General features: G+C 39.7%; 1 protein-coding gene across 7 annotated transcripts in view; it reads right to left on the bottom strand.

Moving 5' to 3' along the window:
* ZDHHC20 (zDHHC palmitoyltransferase 20) overlaps positions 1-8,163 on the bottom strand; it is a 49,853-nt gene extending 41,690 nt beyond the window's left edge. For 6 of the 7 annotated variants that reach the window (XR_005782254.1, XR_005782253.1, XM_040448010.1 and 3 more), the window contains exons 1-2: positions 8,039-8,163; positions 3,531-3,634 (exon numbers count right to left, since the gene is read on the bottom strand). Coding sequence is in view for 4 of the 7 variants with exons in the window: in XM_040448010.1 (XP_040303944.1) it covers positions 3,531-3,590 (60 nt within the window). In the remaining 3 variants the exon portion in view is untranslated. The remainder of the gene's footprint in view (positions 1-3,530; positions 3,635-8,038) is intronic. The other variant, XR_005782255.1, reaches the window with a different exon arrangement.
* Positions 8,164-10,491: the final 2,328 nt, after the last annotated feature.

Genomic DNA, 10,491 nt, shown 5'->3' on the forward strand with positions numbered 1-10,491 from the left:
ACGGCTTGCACCGTGTAGCTGTCACGGAGGGTCTCGTGCACCGTGCAAAGGAGCACGACTTGCACCCTGTAGCTGTCACGGAGGGTCTCGTGCACCGTGCAGAGGAGCACGGCTTGCACCGTGTAGCTGTCACGGAGGGAGCACGGCTTGCATCCTGTAGCTGGCCGGCAGCCGCTGCAGGGTGATGGGAGGAGCGATGGGGCCGTATCTTGTCCTCGGAGAGAGGACGCCTAGTGACAGAAGATGCCTGCTGGCTCTTCAGATGCTGCTCCTCCTCACCGTTCATTCATTCACATACTTAGCAATCTGCCTGCTGTGTAAGACGTCTGACTCGAGGCAATGGGGACAGAGCAATAAACAACGAAGATCCTCCCTTCAAAGAGCTAAGACTTCAGTGAGAGAGATACTGTGCTTATAGAGGTCTCAGTTTAGGTGCCACGTCCTCAGAGGTTTCCTTGACCATACGACCCAAAGTAGCTTTTCTCCCTGGTGGCTTTTATTGTTATGCTTTACTCCATCATCATGTTCTCACTCTAAAACTAGGTAAATGTATCACAGTTATAATCATTTGTTTACCATCTGTCTCTCCCTTTAAAATGTAAGGACCATGTCTGTCTTGTTCCCTTAATTCCCAGAGCCTAGCACAGTCTGGTAAACAGTAGGTGCTAAGTACTTGCTGACAAAGAATGAAGAATATACCCAGGGGCGCCTGGGTGGCTCAGTCGGTTGAACGTCTGATTTTGGCTCAGGTCACGATCTCCCAGTTTGTGAGTTCGAGCCCCGCGTCGGGCTTGCTGCTGTCAGCGCAGAGCCCCGCTTCGGATCCTCTCCCCCTTCTCGTTCCGCCCCTCCCCCGCCTGTGCACGCTCGTGCTCGCTCTCTCTCTCTCTCTTAAAAATAAAAACACTAAAAGAAAAAAAAGAAAAATACCCGTATGTATAACTTAACTTTCCTAAAAATGTAGAGCTTTTTAGATTCAAACAATTTCCCTGCGTCTGATGGCCAAGTGTTTTTCTAACCTCTCAGCTCACAGAGTCCTTTTAATGCAGTTACTTTAGGAGCCACCTCACAGCTTGTAACTCCTACGAGGAGGTACCTCAGTCAGCCATCAGAGATGGCTCTTTTCTGGCTGTCACCCTAGCTTAACTTAGCCGCCCTTGACGATTTCATAATCAACTCATTCAGTAGTGAACACCTACGACGTGCTAAGTAGTGGGGAGACGGGTGTAGCACAGAACAGCATGAAAATGATCTCTGCCCTCAAAAAACGGACAGTAAAGTGATGCATTCAAGGCACCAGGCAACTATGAAACTGGACAGTAAGTTCTATGACGGGAAGGTAGAGCGTGCCAGGGCAGGGCCACTGGCCACAGGCCGGGCAGTCAGCTCACCTTCTCAGAAGAGGGAGCGTGAAGAATGGGGGTGTATGTAACGGCTTAGGTCCTGGGCTGAATGCTAGATGGATGCAATACGACAAAACAACCACCAAAATAAGTAAATAACACTCAAATGGTGCTTATTACGTGCTGTGTATTCTTCTGAGCACTTTACATACACTATTAACCATATACTGTTATTATAAACAGTACTAACCACATATATTATTAATTTATTCAACGTTTACAACAATCCCGTAAGGCATATACTAGTATTGTCCTCGTTCTACAGGACAGACGTGAGGTACAGACGGTTGAGGGAAGTCTCCAATGTTGTTGAGCCGGGGCAGTCTGGGGCCGGAGCCTGAGTTCTTCACCTCTACACTGTACTGCTTCTCAAAAGCATTACCGACTGTTTTTCTTATTCTATGTTTTCTTTACTATAATGACAACTATTTACTGCTACACATGCTATATTTTCAACGGCCATCACTAGTATTAAGTGATCCAATAAAATCAGTTCCTTTTCAACTCAGAGCTTAAGGTATGGATGGCAGTTTGTAACATAACTTTTAAGGGGCGACTAATTATTGTCAAATGTCTGAAGAATATATGAAGAAACACAAAGTTTGATCGATGATTTCACTACCCCTTAAAACAAAAGCACCCAACAGAAAAAAAGGGCAAAAACCATTTGGCATTTTCTTAATGCTCAATTACACACCACATATGATCCAGCAGTTGTAATCCTAGGCATCTACCCAAAAGAGCCATATATGTACGTCTGTAAATATGCATGTATGTGTGTATAATATGCATATGCAGAAGAATGTTTACAGCAGCCCTATTTTTAACAGCCTTAAACTGGAACCCACCCAAATGCCCTTGCCCATGAACAACAGACCAGCTAAACAAACTGTTATCTACCGCAACCGAATAGTCAACAAGAATGAGAATGAATGCTTCACAACTATATGCAACGACACGGATGAATCTCGCAAACGGAATGTTAATGAAAGAAGCCAGACACACAAACACACAGAGTGTAGGATCCCATTTACATGAAGTGCAAAGCCAGGCAGAGCGAACTGATGCTATTAGGGGGGCAGGAGAGTGGTTTGTGGCAGGTGGGTGCCTGGAAGGGCGCACGAGGAGGCTTAGGAGATGCCGGAGATGTGTCGTGTCTTCGACTGGGTGGTGGTTACTAAAAGGTGTTCGGTTTGTGAAAATCCATCAACGTACACTTATGTTTATACTCTTCTGCATGTATGTTCTACAAAAAGTTAAATGAACGTTGATATCATTTTTAAACACAGGGTCTATAATTCTGAAAGAATTCGACAGGAGGGGAAATAATTATCATCATCACCTAATCACTGGTTGCCAACCATGTGGCAGGTACTGTGTTAAAAGCTTTACGTGAATGAATCTCACTCAATCCTCACAAACATCTTACGGAAACAGGCACTATTTGTTAGCTCCATTTTCCCATGAGAAAACTGAGGTTCAGACACATTATGTAATGTGTTAGAGCAGAAAATCAAACTCAGGTAACCCTAACGCCAGAGAGCATATTCTTAGCCATCTAGCTATACCAAATGTCAGTCAGCTATGTCAAGGCAGGAGAAACACACTGGTCTTAAAACTTACTCTACATGAATATTTACTCACATTATTTTTCCCAATGGAACCTCAAATTAGAAGAAACACTAGACATACTAAAGTATAACAAACAATAGCCTAGACAAGTTGTTCTCCACAACCAAAACTTTCTTCTGTCGCAGCGTATTTGTTCAGGCCTGAGAAAATACGTTAAGGTGTCCAAAAATAAACTCTACTTCTCTAATTCAATTCTCTGTCCCTTAAGATTTCTTACTCCAATAAAAAAAAAAAATACGTCTTTAAGAAAACATAGCATGGCAGAAAAATACCAGTATAAGCAAACGTTAGCACTATTCTCGATCTCAGCGAGCTGAGCGGGTTGTATCTGAGACCGGGCTGACGACTCACATTCACAGTGTGGAGTCACCAAGCGAGTTCATGAGCGGAAACAGAACAAATGCATTATGTAATAAAGTTTTAACGAAGGTAACACAGGGAAAATAATTCTACAATTAGCTACAGCATTTGGCAATTTACCAACATGAAATTTACCTCTTTGGAGGGGGAAGCGGGAGATGTGAAAATTGTCATCCAATAGGACCATACAAACATAACAAAGAACAGATGGAAAGCCACAAGGTAAACAACGGCCTTTCCTGGTAAATAAAAACAAATAACATTTCATTGAATCCAGGTGAAAACAGGAAGAAGCTTTACATTAAAACACAATATTTAGGGTCAGGAGGCGTAATCCAATAAATAACCTTCATTAAAATCTACTGAAGACATCAAATATGTAAACGCCTTTATCTGCATGACGTCACAATTACAGATATGAAGAAACATTCAATTCCTGCATTTAAGGGTTATCAGCCTGGTTTATAAGTAAAGACTGCAGTCTAAGAGATTTGATTTTATTAAAACGCTTAAGATTCAAGTTGAAACACCTTCTCTCAGTGTATTTCAAGGTCTTTCTAAAAGTTACATCTAAAAGTTACATTTTAAATGATTTAAAACTTATTTAAGACAGAAGCCACCACCATGAACATTAAGTCCAAGGAACTATCAGCTGAAAGTACTACAGGGAGTTCCCATCACAGTGAATAATGAGTCATCTGAAAAACTCAGTTCCTGGATTGTCCAGAAAAGTTACGCTAAATTTCATTCTCCTTTCCACAAAGGGTACCCAAGAATTTTCAGCCCCTTAAAATTCCTGCCATAACTGGTTCCCAAGCAGATCAGCGTAACATTCTAACACCCTTAGCTCCAAATATTAACTCACAGATATAATTCAAAGCTTTTTGTTGTTTCTGCAGTTTTTCTATTTGAAAGAAGCAGAACAGGTTTCCGAAAGAAGCAAGGACTCTTTACCAGGTGCCTAAAGTCCTTTTCCATTTGGAATGTGGCACCACAAACCACTGAACAAAACCAAATAGACACAAGCATAAAAGTCTGCAATTCTACTCATTTTGAAAGTTGAGATCAAATGTTACTTCTTCCACATAAGCCTTCTCCATTACTTTTGCAACTCATTACCTCTTCATACCATACTCCCTCCAAAATCTGCTCAGACTTCAGTTAAAGCCCTTAATTGGTTTCATTAAAGTTAGCTGCTTAATAATGATGACCTAATACATGCAAAACATTTAAAACAGTGCCTGGTACATAATAAATCCTTAATAAATACTGGCTATTTTTTTAAGTAATCTCTACGCCCAACGTGGGGCTCGCACTCACAACCCTGACATCAAGAGTTGCATGTCTACTGACTCAGCCGGCCGGAGCCCCAGTACTGGCTATTATTATCATTACTATCCAAGAATCTTAATTTCCTCTCAAAATTTGGTTCTTTTTGCACGTTCCCTATTTCAGTGTTTCCCAAGTTAAAGAAATGATAAAAGTTTTCACTGGTCTGCAGTGAAATGAGAAACATTAAGAACAATGTCGTGAAGTTTTCATAAAGCTAACATGTATTGAATTCGAAGTACTATTCTTCCTTTGGTCTGAGGTTATTTTTCTCTCACTTCTGGTTTAAAAAGTGTTCTTTTGAAATAAAATAATGATAAAAAAATTAACAATCGTTGGACCCAGCCTTTTCTTTGGCTGTTATACTGGTGCATGTGTCGCTAAGAGAGCAGAACCACCAGTCCCACAGTTAACTGGCGCGGGAAGCCCGGGCCCAAGGACTCCTCACGTCGCACTGCTGATCGGCACAAAGTCCTTCAAATTCCAATTCCTAAAATCTCTTTCAAAGTAAACTCTCTCTCGTTATTTTCACTCTCAGTGTAACAGCTCATATCCTGTTGCTGATCTCATTTGGTTCACTGCAAAAGCCAACTGGTCTCCTTGCCTCCAGGCCATCTCAATGGCCAGTGTAAAATGTGTTGTTCAGAGTATCACCTTGGCTGTGACACTGCTGGGAAGGAACTCCACGTGCATGACTGGTGTATGCGCTGTAAACCACTGGGACTTCTTAGTAGCCACGTTTGACCACAGCTACTCAGATCACTAATTCCACCCACTGAAAGCCTACCTGAAGGTATATAATGTATACCTTATTTCTAACCCTCCCTATAGTCCTGGAAGGTGTTCTTTCAGTTTACAAACGTGAAACCTGAGGCTCAGAGAATTTAGTATCTTGCCCAATGTCACTTAGTAAATGATAAAGCCAGAATTCAAACCCACATCCGCTTGACAAAAATCCAAGGTTCTTTTCATTACGTCGTATTTTCCAAAAGTATATTTTCCTTCACTTTACCCACCATCTTAGTAGTTACATCCGATTTCAGAGCCAACACCTGATGCCAAGATAAAATCTTTCCCACAACTCCCATCTATCTTCAAATTTGCTTTCTTTTCAACGTCCACTAGAACTGATTGTCACCCTCATTGAAAATTCTGGTTTCTGAAAATCTCTGCTCCCTTCAGGTTGAACCCCACGGTCTACCCAATGGATTCATTATTATCCCTTCATTTGACTTTCCTTTGGAAAAGTATACTGGAGCTCAGTCTCCTACTGTTATATGAACAGTGAGGCATTTACTGAGTCTGCAGTATTATTTTTACTTAGCTTGCTTCACTTCTTCATATTTTTGCCTGGCCTCCATATTCAATCAAATTTGTCAATCTTCGTCTGTATACTACTGTATAGCTTTGAGATAAACGGTAACCTTGAGGTACTTTAAACTTCTTAATCATGTAGTTACTTACAACTAAGGTCAGCATATGAAACAATATACTCTCAAAATATTTTTAAAGACATTTAATATATTTTTAGAGTATTTCTGCTCTCCACAGAACAAAATGGTTTCTGCTTTAAAAAATCTCAACCCTCAGCTAAAAGAACAAAACAGATAAATCTCTTAGCATAATGCCTGAAATATAATAAGTTCTTAACAAATGGAAATTATCCCATTATAATGTAATGAAACACTGCTTTTATTTATTTATGTTTATTTTTAATCTTGAGAGGGAGGGAGAGAGAGACAGACAGACAGACAGACAGAGCACAAGCAGGGGAGGGGCAGAGAGAGAAGGAGACACAGAATCCAAAGCAGGCTCCAGGCTCTGGGCTGTCAGCACAGAGCCCAACATGGGGCTTGAACTCATGAACCACAAGATCATGACCTGAGCCGACATTGGACGCTCAACCGACTGAGCCACCCAGGCGCCCTGATGAAATACTGCTTTTAAATAAATTAGAAATAATGTGATTGTTAGTAAGAAAACTTCTGGTCACATATATATGCTATAAACCATTGGTCAGAAGTAACAAAGTAAAATCTTAGTTAACTAAGCAAATTAAATAAAAGCAAAAAAAAAATCTATAAATCAAAAAATCTGATTCAAAAATCACCTGTAAGTGAATTTAAAAAAACAAACAAATAAGCAAACAAAAAAACTCCATCAAAAGAATCTTTGAAAGACACGGGCAAAATAGCCCCAAGAAATAATAAGTTAGATGTTCTTTTATAAATACTTCAGAAATTTCTCTGCTTTCTGTATCTGTGCTATCACATATAGAAAACAGTTTTGATTTAAAGGAAGAAAATCAAGCCTACCAAGGGGAAGTCTATATTCCTCTCCAACCCTGGCTAGAACTGACAAATTAGAGTCAAAGGCAACTTGAGATCTACATGCTTAATGCCTAATTCTTTCCAATAAGTATTTATCAGTAATTTCTAACTGTTCAACTGTTGTAGAAATCCTCTGGATTTTGTATCTCAAATCAAATTTTATTTTTGAAATTTGATTTCAATAACTTAGTATTTTCTTTTATCCTGGTGAAATATTGAGCAATGACTTTTCCCTCTAGGCATTATCTCGTTGACTAGTTGTTACAAAAAGTAGAATTCCCTTTCAAAATAAACTCGTAATACAATTCACAAATTTAGTCTGGTTATTTTGTAAGATGTCTGTGAGCAGTAAAGCATTATTTTTAACAAACACATTATCAAGAGAACCATCAGTAAAATCTGGGCGTCATGAAACAAAATCCCCTCTTCAACCCTAGCTAGAACGGATATTAAAAATCTTTGGGGGTGCCTGGATGGCTCAGTTGGTTGGGCACCTGACTCTTGATTTTGGCTCAGGTCATGATCTTGCGGTCCTGGGACCAAGCCCTGTGTCAGTTCCATGCTGAGGGTGGAGCCTGCTTGGGATTCTCTGTCTCCCTCTGCCCCTCCCCCACTCAAGCTCTCTCTGTCCCTCTAAAATAACTAGCTAAACATTAAAAAAAAAGAAAAAAATCTTTGAAGTACTACTGTCAAGAGTTCTGAAGAACATACAAGGCATAAATATGTACATAAAGATATCAAAGAAGTTTGGGTACTAGGTGCCTTACAAAATAACAGCTACTCCAATTTATATAAACACCACAAATGAAAAGGTATCGAATGAATATGAATAAACACAATACTGTATCTCCTACTTAAACTTTAAAAACATAGATTTTATTTCTGAAAACAAAAACACATATAGTCATCGCTAAATAAAAGCAAGCGGGTTGCAATTACGATACCATAAATATTCTACTTAAATTGAGACTTAAATTGCCTTACCGTTTTCTCCATTTCCAGAGAGAGTAACTAGAATAGAAGAAACATAGTGAATAAATAATATACTTTAAACATTTTGTGCATAAATTTTATTTCAGAGCGACTATTCATCCTAATATCTTTTTCACAAAAATAAAATTTAGTTATAATATGTAAACACTAATGCAGATTCAAGATTGCACACTTTTTCTTATTTTTTTAAATATAATTTATTGTCAAATTGGCTAACATACAGCGTATACAGTGTGCTCTTGGTTTTGGGGGTAGATTCCCATGATTCATCGCTTACATACAACACCCAGGGCTCATCCCAACAAGTGCCCCCCTCAATGCCCATCACCCATTCGCCCCTCTCCCCCACCCCTCTTCACCTCTGTTTGTTCTCAGTATTTAAGAGTCTCTTATGGTTGGCCTCCCTCCCTCTCTGTTTGTAACTTTTTTTCCCCTTCCCCTCCCCCATAGTCTTCTGTTAAGTTTCTCAAGTTCCACATATGAGAAGACTGCACACTTTAAAAACACTAAACTGCTAAACATAAAATTTTTTTTCTCCTCAACCAATCACATTAAAATTTTTTTCAGACCTTTGTTACTTTCAAACCTATCAATATGTATACAGTTATGTTTTCTTTAGCTCTTTCCTTAATGCCACCTACAGAATAAATAGGACTCTCCTCTATGGCACTCATATTTACGTCATCAGTCTGGGATGTACCTTACTAAACTTTGTGAAAACTATACTCAAGACAATTTGTCTTTTTCTATAGAAAAAAGGAAAGGAACCCATCCCTATAATTTTTAGAGTGCTTTTTATCTCTAGCCTAAAACCCTGGGAATTGCTATTTATTCCTTCTCTCCAGGTAGTCCAATGGCTTTTAGGTCCTGTTAATTCTACTACCTAAGCCTCTTCAAATCTGTCACCTCCTTTCAATTTTTCCCATTACCTTATTTCAGGCCCTCTTCAAACATAATGGCTTAAAGACACTTTCAACTATCAGTTTCAACACACCTCACCACCAGCAAATTTGATGGCTGAATATTCTTTAACACTTCCCAGCAGCCTTCGGAATAAAGTCCAAGATCTTCAGGGTAGCAACCACAGGCCCTCTGTGATCTACCTCTCCAGTCTGTCATTTGCCCATACCTGTGGTCTAATTATCCTGAACAAACAGCAGTTTCCTAAATGTATCAAGCAGTTTCACATGTGCTGTGTGCCTCTCCAACTCACACTCCAAGGCACAGTTTAAATACTACCTCCTTTGTAAAGCCTTCCGGAGTCCCTCTTTAGGCAGAGCAGACACTCCTTTCTATCATCACTGCTCACTCTTTCATCTCTACCATGCCACGCCATTTTTTTTGCAATTACTTGGTGATATGTCTGTCTCACTCTACTGGACTGCACAGGTGTGGAATCATGTCTTAGATTAACAACCCTAAAAATTATTATTAACTGTATTTTACAGACAAGTAAGCTAAAGCTCAAAATATTTAAGTGCCTTGGCTAAAGTCGCAAAACTAGTACATGTAGTGTAGCTCAAGCCTCCTTGGACTTGTATTCTGTCCTATAGTGTCTCTCACCTTATTCATTGTTTTAGTTCCAAAGCCTGGCATACAGCAGCAATGCTTAAGAAATATTTGTTAATTCAATAACCATTTTGGACTAAAATCTGTTGATAAAAGAGAGAAGTACCTGGACACCTCCTTAATAAACTAAAATATATCTACTTCAATCCCCAAACCAGCATAATTAATGAGAAACACGACAGAAGTATTCCCACTAACGTTCAGGAACAAAATAAGCAAGTTCATGATTTTTTTTAAAGCATTGTTTTAGAGAAGCATAGGGCTTCTTCCCAACCCAGCTCAGATCAATCAGGTAGAACAGCGGAGTAGTTAGATCCTGGGCTGGTCCCCCCTGGCCTCACAGAGCATTCCCCATTTATGCTAATATACACTAAAAATATAATTTTCAATACTGTCCTGATGTGAAATGATTAGGAAGCACTAGGCAAGCCACACAATTATGAGAAATAAATTAGTGGTATACAAATGGAAAAGAAGCAAATGTATCACTAGTTGTATATTGTAAGACCACATGCTTTCATAGCCAAAGAAAACCAACGGAGAAACAACCATAAACGAAGGTGGTAGTGGTATACAGAAATCAGAGCTTTCCCAACATACGTGCAATCACTCTGTAGAAATTATAAGTGAATAAAAGTTTTATTTATAAAGCCACCTAAAAAAGATAACATTCCTATGGATGAACATAAGAACTGGGCAAGATCTACACGAGGGCTCCCCACAAGCCTCCACTGATACCATGGGGACGGATGCTTCATTCCTGCCCCGTGGGAATGGACATCTACCAACTGCCCAGGCCTTCACCTGCTCTGTTACGGCCCCAGTAGGAAAGTGGGGGAGGAGATACAAGAGGGTTTCCTTGTGAAAGCTGGGCC

Source organism: Herpailurus yagouaroundi, unplaced genomic scaffold, assembly GCF_014898765.1.
Source record: "Herpailurus yagouaroundi ecotype Mexico unplaced genomic scaffold, PumYag 197, whole genome shotgun sequence".
NCBI lineage: Eukaryota > Metazoa > Chordata > Mammalia > Carnivora > Felidae > Herpailurus > Herpailurus yagouaroundi.